General features: G+C 41.0%; 2 protein-coding genes and 1 non-coding gene across 13 annotated transcripts in view; 2 read left to right on the forward strand and 1 right to left on the reverse strand.

Annotated features, from left to right (window-relative positions):
* Positions 1–3,809, forward strand: part of RNF41 (ring finger protein 41) — a 29,107-nt gene extending 25,298 nt beyond the window's left edge. For all 3 annotated transcript variants that reach the window (XM_070740577.1, XM_070740575.1, XM_070740576.1), the window contains exons 6-7: positions 1,237–1,340; positions 2,110–3,809. In XM_070740577.1, coding sequence (XP_070596678.1) covers positions 1,237–1,340; positions 2,110–2,461 — 456 coding nt within the window. In that variant the 3' untranslated portion in view covers positions 2,462–3,809. The remainder of the gene's footprint in view (positions 1–1,236; positions 1,341–2,109) is intronic.
* Positions 3,810–12,176: 8,367 nt separating this feature from the next.
* On the reverse strand, positions 12,177–12,258 carry TRNAS-CGA (transfer RNA serine (anticodon CGA)). The gene has a single exon. It is a non-coding gene; the product is annotated as a tRNA-Ser (tRNA).
* A 1,857-nt stretch (positions 12,259–14,115) lies between these two features.
* The window catches only part of SMARCC2 (SWI/SNF related BAF chromatin remodeling complex subunit C2), a 37,391-nt gene continuing 27,833 nt past the window's right edge, over positions 14,116–23,673 (forward strand). For 4 of the 9 annotated variants that reach the window (XM_070740580.1, XM_070740581.1, XM_070740583.1 and 1 more), the window contains exons 1-5: positions 14,118–14,351; positions 17,352–17,471; positions 19,320–19,405; positions 23,346–23,427; positions 23,528–23,620. In XM_070740580.1, coding sequence (XP_070596681.1) covers positions 14,241–14,351; positions 17,352–17,471; positions 19,320–19,405; positions 23,346–23,427; positions 23,528–23,620 — 492 coding nt within the window. In that variant the 5' untranslated portion in view covers positions 14,118–14,240. Of the gene's footprint in view, positions 14,352–17,351; positions 17,472–19,319; positions 19,406–23,345; positions 23,428–23,527; positions 23,621–23,673 lie in introns of all 9 variants that reach the window. The other 5 variants (XM_070740587.1, XM_070740586.1, XM_070740589.1 and 2 more) reach the window with 2 other exon arrangements.

Raw genomic sequence — 23,673 nt, forward strand, 5'->3', positions numbered from 1 at the left:
TGCAAAGGCGGCGAGTCACTTCAGTAACCCCTGGCTAACATGGGCCATACACTTCGCAATCTGCATTGGTTGCTGATGAATTTCCGGTCACAATTCAAAGTGTTGGTTATGACCTTTAAAGCCCTTCATGGCATCGGACAAGAATATCTCCGAGACCGCCTCCTGCCGCACGAATCCCAGCGACCGATCAGGTCCCACAGAGTGGGCCTTCTCCGGGTCCCGTCAACTAAACAATGTCGGTTGGTGGGCCCCAGGGGAAGAGCCTTCTCTGTGGTGGCCCCGACTCTCTGGAACCAGCTCCCCCCAGAGATTAGAACTGCCCCTACCTTCCTCGCCTTTCGCAAACTCCTTAAAACCCACCTTTGTCATCAGGCATGGGGGAAATGAGATATCTCCCCCAGGCCTATACAATTTATGTATGGTATGCTTGTGTGTATGTCTGTTTAATAATGGGGTTTTTTAATATTTTAAACTGTAAATTATTAGATTTGTTATAAACTGTTTTTATTGTGTTGTGAGCCGCCCCGAGTCTGCGGAGAGGGGCGGTATACAAATCTAATAAATAAATAAATTAATTAATAATAATAATAATAATAATAATAATAATAATAATAATAATACGCTAAAAACAAACAAACACGCCAGTTGCCAAGCATCTGAATTTTGATCACTTAACCACAGGGATGCTGCAACGGTCATTAAGTGTGAAAGTCAATTTTTTTGTAACTTTGAATGGTCACCTAACACATGGTTGTAAATTGAGAGTTACATGTACAGATAATCCTTGACTTATGACCACAAGTGTTCAATTGTTTAGAATTTCCATGGTTAAGCAAGGCAATGGTTAAATGACCTGTATGTTAACATATATGTTAGCATCGTGCAACATTCTAGACTCAAACGTGAATTAATATGGGGGAAAGAAGTCGCCTGGAACCTCTGCATCTCTTTGAATCAAATATGCCTTCTCCCAAATCCAAACCTGGGAAAAGAGATGACTTCATTCAAGGGGCTGCTAATAAGACACCCAGTGCAGTTCAAATCTCCCTTTCTTCTCTGAATCTACATTGCTGCACACCGTTAATGTGTAAAACGTTGAGCATTAATAAATGATAGTGCTAACAACTACTGTAGTAAATGAAGCTGTGTGTAATATATTATGGAATTTTAAAAAATTGATGCAGGGTAGCGTCTGGGTCCTATTAGTTAAATTAATGTAATATCCATTTTTTGCAGAAACGGGACATACAGTTGTTAAAAGCATACATGCGAGCGATACGTAGTGTCAATCCCAACCTGCAGAATTTGGAGGAGACTATTGAATATAATGAAATCCTTGAGTAAGTACTAATCTCTCACTAGTGCTGGACTGGAAGAGTTGTGGTGGGGGTTAAAATTTGGGATAATGGTGGGGAAATTATTGAAAATTATCTGTAGTGAAAAAAATATGAGGTACATTTACGTGTTATGCTAACACGTACAGTTGTTAAAACATAGCAATGGACCTGAACGGTACTCACCATGATTGTTTGGCAGGGAACCATCATCCACTTGATCACAAATACAATAAAAGGAATCTTTTTATCTAGCCCAGTGATGGTGAACCTATGACAGGGGTGCCACAGGTGGCACGTGGAGCTGTATCTGCTGGTACCCGAGCCATTGCCCTAGCTCAGCTCCAACGTGCATGTGTGTGCTGGCCAGCTGATTTTTCACTGGCACAGAGGCTCTGGAAGGGCCTTTTGGGCTTCTAGAGAGCCTCCAAGGGGTTTGGGGAAGGCGTTTTTACCCCTCCCCGGCTCCAAGGAAGCCTTTGGAGCCAGGTGAGGGTGAAACACGAATCTACTGGGCCCACCAGAAGTTGGGAAACTGGCTGTTTTCGGCTTCAAGAGGGCCTCCGGGGATCGGGGGAAGCTGTTTTTGCCCTCCCCAGGCATTGAATTATGGGTGTGGGCACCTGCGCATGCGCAATAGCAGGCCCATACGCTCTTTCGGCACCTGAGGAAAAAAAGGTTCGCCATCATTGCTCTAGGTTTTCATTGTCGTGCTTTCATTGGTTTCATCTGTTTTTCTTTCCTCATTGTGGGACTCTTTTCACTTGACTCCTAGGTGGGTGAATTCCTTGCAGCCGGCCCGGGTAACCCGATGGGGTGGTATGATCTCGACACCAGATGCTGTACTCCAAGCTGTAATCAAGCGTTCCTTAGTGGAAAGCGGCTGCCCCACATCCATCATCAATGAATTGATTGAAAATGCCCATGAACGGAACTGGCCCCAAGGCTTGGCCACCCTAGAAACTCGCCAGATGAACCGACGCTATTACGAAAACTATGTGGCCAAACGCATCCCAGGCAAACAAGCTGTGGTTGTGATGGCCTGTGAGAATCAGCACATGGGTGAGGAGATGGTGCTAGAGCCAGGCCTGGTGATGATATTTGCACATGGAGTGGAGGAAATTTAAAGACTCAACAGAGATGATAAAACAGCGTGCTTGAATATATATATATATATATATGTAGAGAGAGAGAGAGAGAGAGTGGCTCCAACATTAAGCCCACTGATTCTGTTCTGCTCTATCAGGACATCATTCCTCTCTTTCTTGAATAAAATGCTACTCCCTAATTATACTGGGCATGTGCTCAGGAATTTATGCAAAATGCCATGCTGCACTCCCTTCTCCTGATGGTCATTAACCCCTGGTCTGATGTTGACAAGGTTTCCAAATGTCTACAAAGGAGCACAACAAATTTCTCCTTGTTCCAGCGGAGGTCTTCAGTCATATAAAGTCTCTGAGCTCCTGATACGACTGCATTGGCCTGGATAGTCTGGTTTCTGTTTGGGATATCTAAACCATGACTTAAGATTTTGAGAAGCTGAAAGTTATTCCGAAGAATTTTAGCCCACCACTTCTAGGTCCGTTTGGCTTCTCTCGTCTAAGGCATTTCTCTGAAATAAAGGGATTTACACAGTACTTTTAAGATAAGTTTTTAGCTTTTACGTGGAGAGGGATTTTGAGTAAAACATGAGAATGCAGATACCAAGTCGGAGTTGTAAGTAATGCCAAATGTATACATCAGTAGATCCTTCAATGTAAACGTGTCTGGTGGAGCCAAAATGCTGCGTCATTTGGAGAACAATCTGCAACTCATTTTGGATGAGTTTACATTATATAAGAAGCGGTCCTCTCCTACTGTGGCTTGGTTTTCAAAGGAAGTCGCATTCTTTAGCTTTGTAGCATTTGTCACCACCACTGGAGGATGAAAAGTGATTCTCCTGAAGTCTACAGCTCAGTTTTCTCCATGCTCTTGAAAGGTTGCTGGAGCACCTTGGATGCTTTGCGGACTTCTCCTTTCCGACAAGCAAGCAAGCCTTCAGTTGTACACATCACTCCACCTGATCAGAAATGGTCCCTCTGAATTGCATGTGCCATTTAAAGTTGTATCAACTTTCATAATCTTTTTAAGGAAACACAAAAAGGAGAACGGACTCAGATTTATCTAGTCTCATTATGTTTGCCTATTTTGAAAAATCATTACCTGTATTTATTTTCTTTTTTCACATTTTGATGATTGTTTAGTCTTTTGTATTATTTTTGTGTTTGTTTTCCTTAAAAAAAAAATTACAGTAGCTAGGAATGTTTTCAAATTTAGTTTCCCTGTCAAATTTAATTTATTTGCCATCTTTGGTTTCCATATATATATATATAGCAACTTCTTACCAATGCTTTAAATATTTGTTAATTGCTTAAAACATTTCTGCTGGAGTTCTTGAGGACAAGGAATAAATGCATTGAAAAAGGAGCTGTTAAACTTGCTCTGATTGAAGTGTTTTGCTATACAGTCCATTTTGAGTGGCTTTCATATGTTACACTGGCTAAATATTCTTCTCTGACTAGGAACATTTAAACCAAGCTTGACTTTCTTCTCCTAGTGTTGAATACAGATTTTCTTAATACTCTGGTATCAGAGGCTTGCAATGTTGCAGAATTTGCATTATGCATAAACAGTTGCTTCTTCAGATGTCTAGGATTTTAAAAAAATTGCTCCAGAAATCCTCAGTGGGAACAATGGCTTGAGAAGACCTCCTTGTGCACTCTCACCAGAAGCAGGATGGGAAACTTTCTCATTATGTGCAATAGTAAGCGGCCTAATATTACATGATGAGCCCATGAGGGAGAATCCATGTTATAGCAATACGGTTCTCATTCCTGTCGGTTACTGGCAACCTTGTCTTCTATGGAAGAGAAGAGAGAGGAGACCCTGGAGGAAGATACAGTAGTTCAGTTTTAGTCATCTAACAAAAGCAACTCCTTTCCTTCCATCATTTGTATAAATAAAGATTGTGAATAATTCTCAACATTTGCCAGGCAGATGCTGTTTCAGATTTTCTTTTATGGGAAATGCCTGTGCTTTGAAGACTCGTGGCCTTTACTTCTTTGCAAATCTGATGGATAGGTTTTGCATCATTTTTTCAGCTCTGCTGGGTCCTCATTTCCCGCAATCTCATTTTAAGCTTTGCTGACATACTGCTTTATGCTCTTCCTCTCTCTTCTTCCTCGTCCACACCCCCTTGATGGTAGAGTTTTGTTTTAGAAACCAAGTCTGTCTCCGATAACTGTTTCTAGTGCTGTGAATTATTACTTACAAGTATCTTAAAAGTTCCTTGAATAGTGCTTTTCTTTGTAAGTCATGTTAAAATACTTGGAATGTGCATCAAAAATCAGGTCAGTTTTAGGGGTGGAATGGGTTGTGTTCATGTCTGTAATATGGCATGTTTTGAAAGGGGATTTATTTGTTGAAGATTACTTCTAACCAAGAGTCCCTGTTGCTCAGGAATTTGAAAAAAAAGCTGCTAAATCCAACCTAATAACTGCATCTTGAGCTAACTGCATCTCGTAATGTTGTTCTCCTAACACACCTTGTCTTTCTCCTCAATGTCCTGCTGTCGCTCTTCCTTGTGCTCTAAAACATCCAATATAAATTGTCATGTCCTCTGCCAGTATCCAAATCATTGGTTGCATTTTGTGTTTTATTGTTCAATTGTGCAAACTGCACTAATAAATTGCTTTTTTTCCTTGACTCCTTTATATATATAAATATAAATATATATATATATATATATATAGTATTTCATTCAGAGTATGTAGGAGGTGGCATCTTGCATGATACATTTGCAAAACTGCTTGATTTCTTTTGGACTAACCACCTGCAAAGCTGCTTGGTTCCTTGTTGGTAGTGGTACTCCACACTCCCTTTGCTCCCTAATTTTCCTCCCTAATTCCTACAACAAAGGCTTTCCAGGTGACCCAGAATTAATTTCCATTTAGAGTGGTATCTGGACAGAACAGCAGCCTCCATTCATAATTACAGATTCAGATTTAGCTTGCCCCATTTTCTTGTCCTCTATCTAAGCTTGTAATACAAATTGGTTCTTAACTCTTAGAGAAACATGTTATTTGGATTGTCAGAGATATTTAATCTCCAGTTTTTCTCAATGGCTAAACTAAAAACAAAGAAAGCCCCAAAAGTATCTTGACTTAAGCAATTGCAATAATGAAACTTGCTGGCAAAAAGTAAAGACTACCTACCTGCTCTTCAGAAGATGGCAGCTTTTGTTTGGGAATAGTTTTCCTTTGCATTTCCAATGTACAACTACTAGGAGACAGGAACAATCAGAGGTTTGTGTCCAAGTCTGACAGAAGTGAAGAGGCTTCTAGTTCAAGCTTGGCTATTGAATACAGCGTGTTGAGATTTCCTGATATATTTATGTATTAGATTTATATCAGGCTTGTCTACTTATACAGACATACAAGGTGTCTTGACATGTTACGGTAAAGTTATAGGCAGGAGGAGAAAAACAGCTTAGGTTAGCATATATTAAAATTGGCATGTCAGAAATGCCATCAGCATAAGGCTTTTTCCATGCTACATTTGTTTCTTGAGACTTTTTTAAAAATATCCATTTAGAGGTGAGCCAAATTAAAATCTAATATTCTATGCCTATTACAGGTCAACGTATTTAAATTTACTCAATGAATGCCCAGTGAAAAACAGATCAGTGATGGCGAACATATGGCATGGGTGCCACAGGTGGCACGCGGAGCATATCTGCTGGCACGCAAGCCTTTTCCCTAGCTCAGTTCCAATGTGCATGTTTGTGCAGGCCAGCTGATTTTTGGCCCATACAGAGGCTCTAGGAGGGCCTTTTTGGCTTCCAGAGAACCTCGGGGGGGGGGGGGGGGCATTTTTTACCCTTCCCCAGCTCCAGGGAAGCCTTTTTTGGAGGGTGAAACACAAGCCTACTGAGCCCACCAGAAGTTGGGAAACAGGCTGTTTCTGGCCTCCAGAGAGCCTCCGGGGAGCGGAGGAAGCTGTTTTTGGCCTCCCCAGGCATTGAATTAGGGGTGTGCGATAGCACACATGCACGCTCTTTAGGCACCCAAGGAAAAAAAGGTTCGCCATCACTGACATAGATAAACCAAACTTAGTAGTCTCATAGAACGTGATCTATTTTCTGTTACAGACATTACTTATAAGCGATAGATGGACTCAGTCCTAAATGTAATCATTAGGACTTCTTATGGGAAGCCATTTTCTTTAGAAGTTCTGCTTATTTACTGTTTTTCCCCTTTGTTATTTACATTTGATAGTCACTGGAATTCTTTATTTAGCCTGTCCCAATCCAACATCACAATTTTTCTACAGAAGTTAAAATTTAAAATAATGTCTTTAGGCTATTGTTGCAGAAATTACTTGTTCTGGAAATGGTGCTTTCTGACCTATGATTGCAATAAGAATTGAATAAGAATTGAATAAAAGTGTACTCCAGATCACTGCAAAGTGAAATGCCAGGTCCTTGAAATCTATAACTTGAACAGTAACACAGAGAGAAATGTTAGGTTATTTTCCTCCTAATTTCACTTCCAGAATCTAAGTAAAGCAAACAAACTATTACTGACGAAAAAATACACTGTCCTAATTACATTTTAATGATATCATTTTCTAAATCCTTTTCCCCCTCCCAGTTTATTGTTTATATTGCTTATGTTGCTGAACATGCTACTGAAGTGTGTAAATGAATTTCAAGGAACTAGGTGTTCCCGCAGCACATGTATATTTATGAATCCAAGATATTCAGTACTGTTGCAACATAGTGTCCAGGCTACTGCCGTAAGACACCTACATGTACAATATTGATTTTTCTGGCAGATGCATAGTAATGGCATTTTTATTGTTTCATTTTGCTACACCAATATTTTTCTAACTATAGTAATATTTTCAGGTGTAATGTTGCCCAGATAGGATGATTAAGTGCTTCATTCCTAGCTCATTGGGCAAACTTGAGCATATATAGTACTATAATAAAATTAGAGAAACAATTTTCAAATTAGGAGTGATGCACTCTAGATACACACTTTTGAAAATCATACCTTTAGTAACTGCAATCATTGCTTATTGGCCATATTCACTTGAACTTTATGCAGTCCAAATAATCTGGAGAAGGAGAATTAAATTCTGATTTAGATTACCCTCAATTGCAAGAATGCCTGCTATTTTGTAGAAGTGATTATGATAAAGTGACAATGTTTCATCATTCCTTCATTAGGATTTTGTATCTGAGTTGCAGAAATTCAGATGGTCACTAGATGGCCTCAAGGAGATACTGCATACTGTATATGTAAATATTCTTTCTTATACTGTATATGTGTCCATACTCTTCCCATATATTTCATATTCAAGACAAAAGAGTAGATAACTTACAAGGTCATAGGCATATTAGCTGTTGGATTTAATGTTCCTTGCATTTAATCTTTGATATAGCCCTATTTGTTTTATGCTGTAATCTCAAATGCAGACTACAGCGCAGATTTCCAAACTTTTATGGGCAAGCTGGGATGTTTGAAATGTTAAAATTCTTAGGTATTTTTCTCTAAGAAAAAATATTTAAAGACTTCAGTGATGTGTGTAGCTAGTCATTAAATACTTCACAGCAGATCAAATAGGTAAAACTAAATGATAAATAACTTGTCCAAAATTCTGAATACAAACTCCTAAGAACAAGCACTATTTTTAAACTCTTTGCTAAATTACCTACAAATTTTCATTGTAGCCAAACCTCACCTAACTTTCCCCAGATCTCCCAAACTGGCACTCTGTTTCCTTCATCCCAGCCAAGCTGGGTCAACCTGCAAAGCTCCCGATTTCTTCCATTATAATTACTTTCCACATCCTTCCTCTGCTTCTTCCTCAAATTATGTCAGTCTTTTACTTTTTCCTTTCTGCCAGTATGATTTCTAACTGCTAGGTTACAACTGCCTTCTACCTTTACTTTAGATATCCCTGGTGCCTACAGAAAATAATGAAAATAATTATTTTCAATTCTCAAAAGCAGGAAGAGATGATGGTGTCCCTGGGTCCATGAACTACTATAGATAGTAGCTGTGCTATTTTCCTGTGTTTAGCATTGAACTATTTGAACAGGTTTGGGGCATTCAGGTGTTGTTGAACTATACCATGTTTCCCTGAAAATAAGACCCTATCTTATGTATATTTTGAACCCTGAAATAAGCGCTTGGCTTTATTGCCGTGCACTCAAAAGCCCGATTGGACTTATTATCAGATGTCTTATTTTTGGGGAAACAGGGTAGCTCCCAATAGCGTATGAATGGCAATGAATGCTGGGGATTGTAGTTCATCAATATCTGAAGGGCACAGGTTGTTTAACTCATGTAGCGGCATGTAAAACCCAAAAGCAGTGTTAAGTACTGTATACCTTAAGTAGATTTTCCAAAAGAGTCAGTTTGGTGTGATGATTAAGGCACCAGGTTAAAAAAATGGGAAACAGAGCTCTAGTGTCGCATTTGGTAGTAACCAGCTGAGTGACTTTAGACCTGTCAACTCTAGGAAGGAAGCAAAGGCAAACCACTTCTGAAAAATTACAGGGACTAATTCAGGCAGTTGCCAGGATCAAATACTGATTTGAGAATACACAGACAGACTTCACAAATATTGCTATCAAATGTGTCCAAAGACCAGGATCTGTCCCCAATTCACAGACCTACCCCGTAAAAGCTGCAATTTATCTTCTCTCTAGAGCTGCCTGTAATGTATAATAATAGCTTTGCCCCATGCAACTGGCAAATAGCATTACATTTTCCAAGGCAGGAAAACAGTGCAGGAATTGGGAACATAAATTTCCCTTCTGTTCCTAGAGAGCAAAACAACAAATACTTTTCCTAGAATCAGTCTTGGCCTGGTGTACACACTGCGTGAACTAAGCAGACTGCACTCATATAATGCAAGGGAGTAGAAATTCATCCATTCTTCATTGAGGCAGCTTTTCCCCAAAGCCACCACTGGTTGCATTTTTTTAAAAATTCCAAAGGGCTGCTCTTCAACTTCTCTCCAGAGCAGAGGCAGGCACGAAATTCCTTTACATTCTCAGCATATAATATACCTCAGGCTGTCCATCATGAGGCGCTGTTCCATGTCACCAGGGATCTTCTGGCAATGGTATTTCAAGGTGGAACTGAACGAGGTTCAACTGATGCAAAAATGAATAGGCTAAACCCGAGATCCCTGACCCGATATTCACCCAGAAATACCTTCAGCATTGTGGGCTTGGAGTTGGGCAGCTAATTCCAATAAAATCCAAATAGTAATAACTTCCCTCCTCCTGTCACACTAGAAGGTATAATTTGGTGGCAAGAGCAGGGCAACCTGTCTCCAATTGTCTTTGCCTGTCCCAAAGGATCAAACTGGACCATTTGCCTCCATCCTCTCACAGGAGACTCAGGAGGCATGCCTTCTGATTCTTTATTGATTTTATTTCTTATTATTAGCCACCAGTCTTACCATGGGGTTATCCTTACCGCAAGGGAACTGTGGTTACTCTTGTATGGAAATGGTACCTCTCTCCTACAATCCTGAGAGCATTAAGAGGGCCTTTTAAGATGTGGCTTTTCTCTCAGGATGTTATGGGCTACAACAACAACAATAATAATAACAAACAACAATATAATATAAATAATAATAATAATAATAATAATAATTTATTAGATTTATATGCCACCCCTCTCTGGAGACTTGGGGCGTCTCACAACAACAATAAACAATGTAATGAATAGGAATAAGAGTAGAGTAGAATAGAATAGAATAGAATTGTATTGGCCAAGTGTGATTGGACACACAAGGAATTTGTCTTGGTGCATGTGGTTATATGAAACTCATTAATAATAATAATAATAATAATAATAATTATTATTATTATTATTATTATTATTATTTATTAGATTTGTATGCCGCCCCTCTCCAAAGACTCGGGGCGGCTCACAACACAACATACAATGTACAAATCCAATATTAAAAAAAACAGATTAAAACCCTTATCATAAAAATTAATAGAATAGAATAGAATAGAATTTTATTAGCCAAGTGTGATTAGACACACAAGGAATTTGTCTTGGTGCATATGCTCTCAGCACACATAAAAGAAAAAGATACATTTGTCAAGAATCATGTGGCACAACAATGATTGTCATAGGGGTCAAATAAGCAATGAAGAAACAATCAATATTAATAAAAATCTTAGGATGCAAGCAACAAGTAAAATAAAAATTAATCACACAACCCAAACAAACTATACATAAATCATAGTAGCTAACAGAGAATATCAGCTTCCCCAAGCCTGGTGACATAGGTGGGTTTTTAGGAGCTTGCAAAAGGCAAGGAGGGTAGGGGCAGTTCTAATTTCCCGGGGGGAGTTGATTCCAGAGGGCCGGGGCCGCCACAGAGAAGGCTCTTCCCCTTGGTCCTGCCAGACGGCATTGCTTAGTCGACGGGACCTGGAGAAGACCAACTCTGTGGGACCTAAGCAGTCGCTGGGATTCGTGTGGCAGAAGGCAGTCCCGAAGGTATTCTGATGTTATGTGTGTAAGTGGAATTAATTTGCCCCAGTAAGGCAGGTGCCGTGTACTGGATTTTATTTATTATTTATTTATTTATTAATTGGATTTCTATGCCACCCCTCTTCAAAGACTCGGGACAGCTTACAACATATAAAAACATCAGAATACAGTGGCTAAATCCAATTGATTAAAAAATAAACAATCTAAAATCCCAAGTTAAACTAAAAACCAGTCATAACCATTCAAACAACAGCCATACAAACATTCGTGGGCCAGGAGGCTGAGATCTAATTGCCCCAAGCCTTTTGATTTTATTAATCCTTTGTAAGCTACTCAGGATTGTTCAGATCTGTGAAAACAGCTTTGGGGATCGCCTCAAAAAGGATCTCGCAGTACTAGTCCATTTCAAACCATTGAATTCGTTAAAAAATAAAAACCCCTATGCTGTGTATTGAATTTTGTTTTTATCTAATATTGGATTTGTACTCTGTGTATTGTATTGTTGTTGTGAGCTGCCCCGAGTCTTTGGAGAGGGGCGGCATACAAATCTAATTATTATTAATAATAATTATTAATTATTATTATTAAATCTAAATAATAATAAATAATAAATTAATAATAATATATAATATTAATAATATTAATATTAATACAGTATTAATAATAATAATAATAATTGGGGGATGTCAATGCTTTACCGAATTCATTTACAAAATACGGAGGATGGCAAATTTCTATCAAGGGAAAGGCGCCAAAAACCACGCTCAATTCCCGATATCTAAACGAGCACGTCACGCCCAATAAAATGCCCTTCGCCTGGCATGGCAAAGTTGTTTGCTGAGATCTCTTCCCTGCTTTTTTCTTTATTATTTTCCTTCTGCAATTGTAGCTACTACAAAAATCAAGCTTGGCCGCGAACGATAAAGGCGAGCTGGCTTCCCGAGTGGGAAAAGGAAAACGACAGGCCCGTCAATCGTCTTCCCTCCACGCCCTGCCTGAACTGACAGGATCCCGGCCTACGAAGCGCGTGATCCACCCGCTCGCGAGCTCTGTCAGCGCATGTCCTCCTTTGTTTCTTCAACCGGAATTCCCCCCCCCCCCACCCATCGAGCTCCTTTCATATGGACCGCCTCGAAGGCCTTTTCGTCCCACCACGGATTCCCCCCCTCATCGTTTTCCAACCGGGATTCCCCCCTCCTTTTTTTTTTCGCCCTTCACGGCGATCGCCAAAAGCTGGCGGGGCAATCGCGGGCCATCAAAACGAGATCGTCGTCACGAACAGGATTCGAACCTGTGCGGGGAAACCCCATTGGATTTCGAGTCCAACGCCTTAACCACTCGGCCACCGTGACTCTCGGGCCAGGGCTGCGTGGAGCTTCAGCTAGACAGATCCATCGAGACAGGCGGGATTGTTTTGCGTTTCTTTTTTGCCTCCCCTTTTCCGAAAGCGGAGAAGAAAGAAGAGGACGCCGCGATAGAGACCTTTTTTTCGGGAGGAAAGGTGGGGAGGCGAAAAGCTTTCTCGCCAGCCCCACTCAGCGCTCAGTCAAAATAAAGCAACCGGTGTTTTTTTCTCTCTTTTTCCCTCATTCGACGCCTTGGCGTTCATCTCCTTCATGGCCTCTCTGCCTGTTTGGCGTAATCGCAATACGGACTCCATTTTTGAACTTCACTCCCCTGTTCCCAATTCACCCTTCTTTTTAACTCCCCCCCCCCCCCGTCTTATTATCCCCTTCCTCAAGCTGACCTGTTGTGATCTCCTTTTTGCAGAAGGCTTGGGATTTTCCCCTTCTCCCCCAATTGATCCATATCTAAAGGAAGCATCCATTAGTACTCAAGAACAGCTCCGGCGCATGTACAGAGTGCCTTTCTAATCGTAGAAACGACCTGACGACTGAGGTGGCCGCATTTTTTAGGACCTCCCCTTAAAAAGACCGTTCCTTCTACCAGGTCAAGGGAAACGGCGGTTTCTTACAGTTGAGCCACAGAACGAAGTGAAGACAAGCGATAAACGTGTTCGTTTGGGTGCTTAAAACACTTATTTTGAGGAAAAAAATGGATGTTTTCTACACAAAATCCTGCCTGCAGGTTTCCGACGTGAATAAAAAAAAAGCAGGAAAGGCTCGTGAAAACCAAAAACGGATCTGGGCGCCAAAGTCTCACGAAGGCGACTTGACACCAAGCGTTTGACACCACTCGGTTGCGTGGCGGCGAAAGAGACCCTTTCGGATCGCAGCCGGGGTTTTTTCCCCCTTGGGATTATCGTTCTCCAAGCGATTTCCAGCTCATCTTTAAGATAACCTTTAAACACTCGGGATGATCATTTTTCTTCTCGTCAGTTGTCACACGGGTCATTTTTCTAAATCAATGCCGTATTTTTTTTTAGTATGGTAGGATATTTTATTATTCTGCTTTTAGGAATTACAAGAAATAGTTAAAAATATAAGAGACACTCAAGAGATAACGACTAAAAGATTGTCTTGTGAAGCAGCCCGTTTTACAAGAATTTTTTAAACGTTACTGAAAATAGCGTTTGCCCACCTCTGACCATGTTCTGAGGCATCTGCTTTCAAACTGTGTCTACATTCAGTTATCTGAATGTTTGTTTTATTCGTGTCAAAAGCATCACAAATTGAATATTTTTTTTTGTATTGAAAAGTTTTTTATTTATAATACATTTTAAAAACATAACCTATACATAACACAATACAGACGTACAGTATTTCTTTCTTGAGGCGGGAACAGAAATTTAGCCGGCGATGCCTTCCCAAATGCGGTCGCCACAACTAAAACTCCGTAGTTGGCTGTTCTTCCATCGGCTCTAAAGCTGAGTATCGGAAGAAAGCGGGGGTGGTACAAATGTAAGTGGCTCCCATTAAAGCCTTAATTGAATTTATTTGATTTATATGCCAACCAATCCCGTGGGCCTAAATTTAAGGAAACCGTCGTTATTTAGGCCTCCGCACCCACCCCCATACACACGCGCACACACATACCGCCCTAAGAATTAAAAGCAACACAGGAGAAACACGTTTCCTTTTATTAAATTAGCGACAGGCCGAGGCATTTCCCGCCTTCCGCTGCGTGTCAAAACCAGCTTAGGCCAGTAGGGGGCAAGGCGAGGCGGGCTACCCTCAAGCGGCCCAGGCTTACTTTTCCATTTTTTTGCCGGCAGGGGGCGCTGCTTCCGGGAGGACGGGTGTCGGCATGGCAGAGGGCTGCGGCGCGGCCGGCTGGCCGGCAGAGGGCGCAGCGAAAGTGGCTGTCGACCGCGGTGGCGGCGGGTAGTGGGGAAGAGAGCGGCGCGGCCCAGGCCGGCGGCGGCGCTGGGAAAATGGCGGTGCGGAAGAAGGACGGCGGCCCCAACGTCAAATACTACGAGGCCTCGGACACCGTCAGTCAGTTCGACAGCACGCGGGTCTGGCTGGGCAAGAACTACAAGAAGGTACCGGCCTGAGCCAGGCTTTGGCCTGCCGGTGCTCCTCCCCGCCGTTTTAGGCGACACCTTCTGGAAGCTCCCGGGGGAGGGAAAGGGCGCTTCTCTTCCTCCCAGTCCCCCTCCCGTCGCAGGAGCCAAGCCATCCTCCTCCTCCCGGGCCGCAGATCACCCAGCGCCTCTCCTGTTTCCAAACACCCCCACCCACACCAGCAAGATGGGGAGAAAAAGGGGGGAGGAAAGAGGCGGGGGTGGGTGGCAATGATGGCATTGCCAAATTGGGAAGGAGGACCGCCGACCCCAAGAGAGGCGAGATCCCCCCCTTCTCTTGCCCGTAGGTGATGGGATTCCTGTTGACCCCACCCCAAATTCCCGGAGGGTCCTTTAAAAACCGCGGCCCCCTCTTCTTCCAAAGTCCCCTTTGGGCTCCCCTTTCTTGCTGCTGCGTCCCGCTTTCCTCCGCCAAAATAAAGCATGGATCCTTGGCAATCCACTCCGTCCCGATAAAATAGCAGATCCTCCCTTTTTTTATTTGCATCGATGCCTGGTTGGTTTGCAATGCCAGACCGGTTGCATTAGAGACTGTGACCTTTTACCATCGGCTGCTTCCACCTGCTGCCCTATTGTCCTCTGGGTGCTAACCTTTCCTTTCCATTGAAACTTTCCTTCCGTTGACACTTGGGCTTCTTAGAAAGCAACCCGTCGTTGAGTTCAGGGATTTCTTTCCCCGATGACAATCAGGGCGGCCTTTTGGCCTTGCAAAGGCTTACAGGTCCTGAAGCTCCCGCTTCCTTTGGGAGATTGGATGGGGCTGTGTTTGTTCTTATTTCTCCAGGAGAAATTCTTTTTAATCCTCCTTTTAATCTCTTTTGGATATTCAGCCTTCGCTTTAGTTGATTTCTTTAAGTGGGTTTTTGTTGGCAAAAGGTGGCAGTGCTTTTTTTTTTTGCTGGCAGTTTTACATCTGGACCTCATTCTTGCAAGAGGATTCTTGGTCTGGAAGACAAGCGGGAATTATTGCTTTTGTTCTTTTGTGCTATTTTTTTGCATGTTTGTTTATTGGATCCTTTCGTGGTTGTTGTTTTTTTCAATCTCTAGTCAAGTGAAAGGAGCTGAAAGCCGAAGCACTAGTATTAGAATCCATGGAATTCATTTTATAGACGTGTATACACATATCTGTACATCCATGTCCATAAACAGTATAGAAGGAGAGACTATGAGTCATGTTATTAAGCTTGATAAGAGGCAGGTGAAAATATTCCCCATTGTTCTATATATACTCAGGTCTCTTCTGTTTTGGTGACTACAGTCTTTCTGCAAAAGCAGCACAGAATTTTGGTTTTTAGGTTTTTACCTTCAAAAAGGAGAGTGGCTGAATCATCAGGCAACACTTTTTTAGAGTGACAGCTTGTGTGCTGACAGTTCATATTTCTTGCCCATTTCCTTTTCCATTTGTACTCTAAACTGATTATTACTAAAAAGAGAGACAGGCAGTCCAACAATTGGAAGCTAATATTTTTGTTAAGCAAATTTCAATCAGGCATTTCCCCTGCCACGTTCCTGTCAGCTGAGTGTTTTTCATGCATATCCATATTCTACTTATGAAGGAAAGCTACAGATAATTGATTTTGGTTAAGGATAATGCAATAGTGCACTGCTATATAACAGTACTATATCATTACTATAAACAATGTTATTTTAGAAATTGATGTTTTCATATAATGCACTTCAATCCAGTTTATACTTGAACAGAACAAATTTATTTGAATGTGAATGAAATTCTACATAAATATATACGGAATTAGTTTTTGGTCTAGTTACATTCAGTACCTGTTTTCTTTCCCATGTCCCAAATTAAAATTATGTCCCTTTTCTTGGAAGAGGAAAAGAGAATTCCTTATGCATCTCATTTTCCCTAACTGACATACTTCCTTAAAAACAAGTAGGATAATAGACAAGGCCACTAAGAAGTAGAATTTTAAGCAGGAGGAATATAATAGGCAATTCGTCAGCATTTGCAATGTCTCCACACTGCTAATCAGTCCTAATCCATTGGTATTCTAATATCAGGCGAAACTATTCAGGCAACCAGAAGAGAAAAACTTACTTTCCTGTGACTCCCAGATTTTGGAGGATATATTTATACAATGAATATATAATTGAGGATATATGAAGGATTGCAAAATGAGAATATATATATATATATATACTTTTATATGATAGTGGATTCTGTTTTTTTCAGAAAGATTTCTAAGAATTGATATGTGAAAGAAATCCTCTTTCATCTATTGAGAGAAAATGAGCATTGAGTAAGATGAACTAGTTTACATCGTGGCAGTAGCATTACGTGCGGCCAAAATAATGCCCTTTTTAAAAAATAATGCTGTATCCCACATAATCTGATATAAAATTAGTTTCTAGTAAATTGTGGTATGTATTATCTATATTGTAAAATTATGGTCAGTTTAAATTAAATTTTAAAAATGTGATCAATAAGGTAATAGGGTTTTCTTTCTTTCTTTCTTTTCTTTTCTTTTCTTTTTTTCGGTTAAAGATACTTATGTTGACAACCAATATCCACAGTTCTATTAAGAACTTTAAACATTGTAATGGCCCCACTAAGATTTCTCAGAAAGTATACTAAGTGTACTATGATCAAAAATTCTAAAAAGAAAAATTCTGGTGCTTTGTATGTAGAACTACAGTAGATCTTTCAAGGAGTACTGTTTCTTCCCAATTCTAGCAGGTGAAATAGGATCCTGTTCTATTTTTTTCCATATTATCCCAAGGTCCCCTTTCTCTATTTCCTTTCTCTTTTAAGATAAAGAAAAAGAGTTCTAATCTTATTTTAGGTGAAGACTTAGAATAGTGAATTCACTATTAGTAGTTTCAAGCCAAAATTGAAGGTGGTGGATGCTGCTTGATTGGGACTTAAAAGAGAAACTACTAGGAGGACTTGGTTTCGATTTACCTAAAGTCTCAATTCTTTTCTCTCCCCCCCCCCCACAGTACATTCAAGCAGAACCCCCTACCAATAAATCATTATCCAACCTAGTGGTACAGCTGCTGCAATTCCAAGAGGAGGTATTTGGGAAGCATGTCAGCAATGCACCACTCACAAAGTTGCCAGTAAGTGCCAAAGTTGTCTTAGTTTTTAAGAAAACAATATTCAATAATTTGGAAGATAATACTCAGTAGAGCTGTAATGTCTTCGGTAGCCTAATAATATAAGACTTGAGTGATTCATTGGAATCTTCAGAATTTAAGACCTTTATGTAAAAATCTTCCTGTAAATAGGAAATAAGAGGGGTGGTGGGGTGGATGGGTGGAGGGTTATAACAAACCTTTTAACCTGATGATATAGAAATATTTATATAAGGAAACATCACCGGACAAAAAATTATTTGTTACTTGAAATTACAAATAAAAATGGAATTTGGAAATAGAATTCAAAATAGAATTCGGAAAATTCTAGGGTTACATTCTGTATATGGAACACAGATTTTCTAGCATCACAGGAATTGCAGAGAAACGGTGCATTTTAATGATAGTTCTTTTTGGAATAGCATAGTGCTGTGATGGCGAAACTACAGTACACGTAGCACAAATAGCACACGGAGCCATATTGGTGGGCACATAAGCTCAGGTCTGGCGCGCATGCACATGCTGGCTAGCTGGGTTTACTAGGAGTTGGGAAACAGCCTGTTTTTAGCCTCCGCAGGGCATGGGGAAGGCCCATTTTTTGCTCTTCCCAAACTCCAGAGCCTTTCTAGGAGCCTGGGGAGGGTGAAAATGGCCTTCCCCACACCACAAGAGGTTCTCCGGAGGCTGGAAACGTTCTGTTTGCCAACTTCCAGAAGTTCAATTTTTTTTCACTCCCCTAGGCTTCAGAGCCTTTCTAGAAGCCTGGGGAGGGTGAAAACAGGCTTCCCCACCCCAACCCCCGGATGCTCTCCAGAGGACAGAAATGGCCCGTTTCCCAACTGGAAGAAGTAGGCAAGCGGGCCATTTCTGGCCTCTGGAGGGCTTTGGGGGGAGGCCGTTTTCTAGGCTCCTAGAAAGGCTCTGAAGCCTGGGGAGAGCAAAAAACGGATGTGCCACTGCATGCCAGGAGTGGGTGGGTTTCTCATGCACCCATGTGCGGGGGAGAGGGGGGCTGCATGGAATTCTGGGTGTGGGCATGCACGTGACCCTCCCCCCATGCCCCCTCTTTGTGGCACGAGAACCAAAAAAGGTTCGCCATCACTGCTATTGTGCATAGCTCCTAAGGCAGGCATAATACATACCTTCTAATGCAGTCATGTTACTTGCAATCATGTAATGTTGCTCTTTAGAGAAAAATACACTGTCTATTACTGTGTCCACACGCAGAACAGAACTGTTATATTTTGATCAAGGTTGACAGATTTTGGATGCTAAAAATGATTTCTGCTGTACTTTCATAGTTCTCTTTAAATCTTTGCAGTTTAATTTTTAGATTGTTGTGAAAATACTGTAGGAAATTAACTTTTCAAGAAGAAACATTTACAGCACAGACCAGATGTCACTTTTGAATTTGAGCTGAACCTTTTCTTCTTTTCTTCCTAACACACAGTGATTAGGCATAGCAAAAAGAAAGAAAGAAAAACATTGTGCAAATTCAATTTGCAAAGTGCAAGTTTGTGTAAAGTATAATTGCCTTATTTTTTTAGGCAGAATCAGAGAAGAATCAGGGCCTGGCAATTAAGAAAATAAAATTAATTCTAGACTCCTTGGTTAATGTGGTTCCTCTGAACATTTTCCTTTCAGTTGTGTTAATTAAGCTTTGGGAAATAAATGGCCCATTTGTTTGAAGAGCAAAAGGCAATAGAAAGGGACAGAAGGGAAGAAAAAGAATGAAAATGTTGAAGAGAGAAAGGGAAAGGAGAATGAAAGGAAACTTTTTAGAACAGATGTAGTTGAATTAACTCCTTGTATTTCTTCCTCTGCCTGTTATAGATTAAATGTTTCTTAGATTTCAAAGCTGGTGGTGCCCTATGTCACATTCTTGCAGCAGCTTATAAATTCAAGAGTGACCAAGGATGGTAAGCCTTCTATTTATTATTCTCATTATGTATTATGAAATAATAGCAATCGGTGTTTTTATAGAAGACAGTATAACTTCAAATAGAAATTAATGATATATTTGGGAATTTTTTAACGTTTTAGAAGAAGAGATCCATTGTACTTGTGCTAAGAGTGTTGCAATATTGCTTTACATTCCCTTTCTCTTTTCTAAATTGAGGTGATTGGCATATTGTTTTGTAATTGAAACCATAGATTTTGTCTTCCTAATGACCTCTCTTAAATGTCTTGCTATTTACTTTATAGTAGTATTTCTAATCCACTCCCTTCCTTTAGTAGGGCAAGGTCAAAGTTAATAAAAGCCCAGTGTGCAAAATTAAAATAACTTTTTTTTACAAAAGTAATCAATAAATGCCATGGACATTCATAGAATTCAACAAATAAACTAAGTTGAACACACACTGAAGTATGATTGCTTTGGTCTGTTTACAAAATGTTAGCAAGGATGGGGAGAGAAGGGTATTCCACAAAACGACAACTGCCACACAGAAAGCTTCTATGCCACAGCCCTACAGACCAAGAAATAGATACCATGTAGGTTAAAAGTACTTTTATTAAGATTGGCTATAGTAGCAGAATCTTGCAAATCTGAATGAGTTTTCCATTCATCTTCTTTTGCCTTCATATAAATTTGGGGGCCAGGGTAGACTGAGATATCTTCATAATCTTCCCTCCTTGTTAAGCATTGTTTTTCTCCTTTTACCTTAGTAGTGGATCTTCCTTCTCTCTGCCAAGGCCATCTTTACTCTCTGTGTGTGGTTTATATCCCATTAATTTCTTGAGGAAGGGACCTGAAGTAGGCCCTGTTTTAATGATTGTATCAGCCAGGCAAATCCAATTTTTACAAAGTGGTGCCTGATGTATGTCAGTGCTTCACTGAAAGGGGTATAAAAGTAATGACCGCTATTTTGAAGTGGAATTGGAAACCAATTGTCAATCAGTGCAGTGCAGTGCAGTGACTTCAGGATAAGATTTATCCTATCCCGGCAGGGCTGTTCTGTCAGGAGTCTAGCTACTTAATTTTGTACAATCTATAGCTTCAAGGTCACTTTTGGGGGCAATCCCACATAGAGCATGTTACAGTAGTCCAATTGAGTGATGAGCAGGGAAAGTTACAACAACATCTTAGTCCAAGTGAGGTTGCAATTGGTGCATTAACTGGAGTCATTAATTGCAGTTAAAGCAGACTGCAGGAGAATATCCAAGTCATAAATTAACCCCTGCAAAGGGAGTTTGACTCCATCAGGAATGACTAGAGTTGCCAGTGTTATGTTTAGAACCGGGGTGGCGCATTGATTAGAGTGCAGCACTGCTGGCTACTTCAGCTAACTACTAGCTGTAGTTCAGCAGTTCAAATCTCACCACCGGCTCAAGGTTGACTCAGCTTTCCATCCTTCCGAGGTGGGTAAAATGAGGAGCCAGATTGTTGGGGGCAATAGGCTGATTCTGTAAAACTGCTTAGAGAGGGCTGTAAAATCATTATGAAGCGATATCAGTCTAAATGCTATTGCTATTGCTCAGATATCTATTGACAAAATTGGTTGGATTAATCTGAGCTGCTTTTGCCCCATGCAGATCCTCTGGGCACTGATTTAATTCTTCTGAGCCATCTTTGGCTTGGCCCAAGTATAACTCTATGTATAACTATGTATTATTTTCATATTGATGACATCCTGAACCGCCAAATGACCTGCAACAGTAGTTTCATGTAGACTAAATAATATGGATGGAAGATCTAAACTTTGCGATACTCCATGCTGGAGTCCCCAGAAATAAAAGATCCTAACACCACCATCCCCGTGATTATCAATTAGAATTGAACTCCCACTGACTGAAACTGGCACAAAGTGTCCCCAACTCTCCACCCTTGCAGGTGACCCAGAAAAGTATCAGGGGCATTGAAGGGGAACAGGAGATCTAACAGGACTAAGTGTGGTCCATGCTCCCCATCTAGCAAAGAAAAGTGGTACACCAGATTTTCAGATCCTATTTCTGAAGTGATCCCATTAGTTCATTTCTTGTTCCAAGGTAAAGACCAAACCAGGTGTTTGCTTCTCCATGCTTCCCCCCATGAATGTTAGAGAAACAGTTTCCTGTGGCAGCTATGAATTCATGGGTCACACTGAAATCACCTTTAGGGCATGGAGGTTTTAGTCTCCTAAGACCAAAACCCTTGAGAACTCCTTCAATCCCAACCCCAACATGAGGTTCAAGAGGTAATTGTGAGCCCCAATTAAGCAGTCAATACTTCAGCAACAACAACTTAGCTTGTGACACAGTGCTTCACAAGAGTCTCAAAAATTATAGCAATATTCCTTCTTCCTTAGATTTAGCCTCATAGCGCCTATTAAAGCCTAAAATCTAGCCAATAATAGATACCAGATCTGTATATTTGGACAACACCATATAATGAATAGAAGGAATCTTATTCTTTATCTCATGAATAGGAAACCTTTCGATGATTCAGCCTACTGAAATAAACACATTTAAAAATTAAAACTAATGTGAGAGATAGGTTGGGCTGAAAAAAAGTGATTTGCTGAAAATCATCCATTGAAATATTGGACTTGAACTTCAAACCATCCAGGACAATGCTATCTCTACCTTGGTAAATGTATCTTATTTGAACAAATGTATCTTGTTTGTGGCTTAGTAGTAGCGAGTAGGGAGGTTCTATGGCTGTTTTGTTCAGGAGAGTACAGTATTTTTCGGAGTATAAGACACTCAGGAGTATAAGATGCACATTAGTTTTGGGGGAGAAAAAAAAATTCTGCCTCTGCCTACCAGCATCCATCAGTATTCATCTGGCTAGCATCCTTGCAGCAAACAGCAAGTAGCCTAGTCAGCTTCAGCACGTTATCACACCTGATTCAGCACAAGCAGCTGATTGGCAGTTGGATCAGCCGCCCGGAATACTGCCAATCAGCTGTTCCAAGCTGTGGGAATCGCCATAGCCCGTCGCTGCCGCTGCATGTCACATTTTTGGCCTCCATGCATCACTTATTTCGCCTCGGCGTGCTCCGTTCTAAACTCATTCCAGGCTTCTGGTATTACCACTGCACATCACCACTGATCACATTTTTAGCCTCCGCATCCCCATTTTGGCCTCTGCACATTATAACAGCCAAGGTGGCACAGCAGGTAGAGTGCTGTACTGCAGGTCACTAAAAGCTGACTGCTAGATCTGCAGGTCAGCGGTTCAAATCTCCGCATCGGCTCAAGGTTGACTCAGCCTTCCATCCTTCTGAGGTGGGTAAAATGGGGACCCAGGTTGTGGAGGCTCTGTTAAAAAGTGCTATTGCTAACATGTTGTAAGCCGCCTGAGTCTAAGGAGAACAGCGGCATTAAAAGAAAATAGAATGAATCAATGAATGAATAAATAGTTAGTTAGTTAGTTAGTTTTGGCCTCCGCACGCCCCATTTTTAGCCTCTGTGCATTGCATTTTTGGCCGGTTCCAAAATGTGACATGTGGCGGCCAAAAATGGGGCGTGCGGAGGCAGCAATCAGTGGTGATGTGCTGTGGCGATTCCTGCAGCCTGGGACAGGTCTAAAATGGGGCATGCAGAGCCGAAAATGCAATGTGCACATGCTGAAAACTGCCAAAGTGTGGAGGCTGGCGGGTGGGTGGGTGGGTGGGGCGCTTCAGCAACATTTAGTATATAAGACGCACCGCAATTTTCACCCTCTTTTTGGGAGGAGGAAGTACGTCTTGTTCTTCAAAAAGTACAGTATTTTATGGAATTGCCTGATGCACACTTCCATTTGCTTCAGAAACAGAAAGAACAGTCTTCATGTAGAATCAAGGTCTGTAATAGCTCTGTCCGCTCTGTAGCCTCTATCCTGCCTACTATTTACAAAAAATGTGCTTTTTATTGAAAACTGTTTTTTTCTCCAAAAAGGCGACGTTTTGATTTCCAGAATCCCTCACGGATGGACCGAAATGTGGAGATGTTCATGACTATTGAAAAATCTCTTGTACAGGTAAAGTGGGCTCTTTTTAAAAAAAAAAAACTCAGATAGTACACTTTTTTAAAATCTCAGGACAAAACACTAATTTCCTCTCTCTTTTTTTCTTTCTCAGAACAATTGTCTTTCCCGTCCTAACATTTATCTGCATCCAGATATTGACCCCAAATTGCAAGCAAAGCTGAAAGACATTGTCAAACGACATCAGGTGGGCATCAGAAAAGCTTAGTGAGGGAATGGCAGACCTAGGGCCTCGCCGCC

This window comes from Erythrolamprus reginae, chromosome 2 (genome assembly GCF_031021105.1).
Source record: "Erythrolamprus reginae isolate rEryReg1 chromosome 2, rEryReg1.hap1, whole genome shotgun sequence".
NCBI lineage: Eukaryota > Metazoa > Chordata > Lepidosauria > Squamata > Dipsadidae > Erythrolamprus > Erythrolamprus reginae.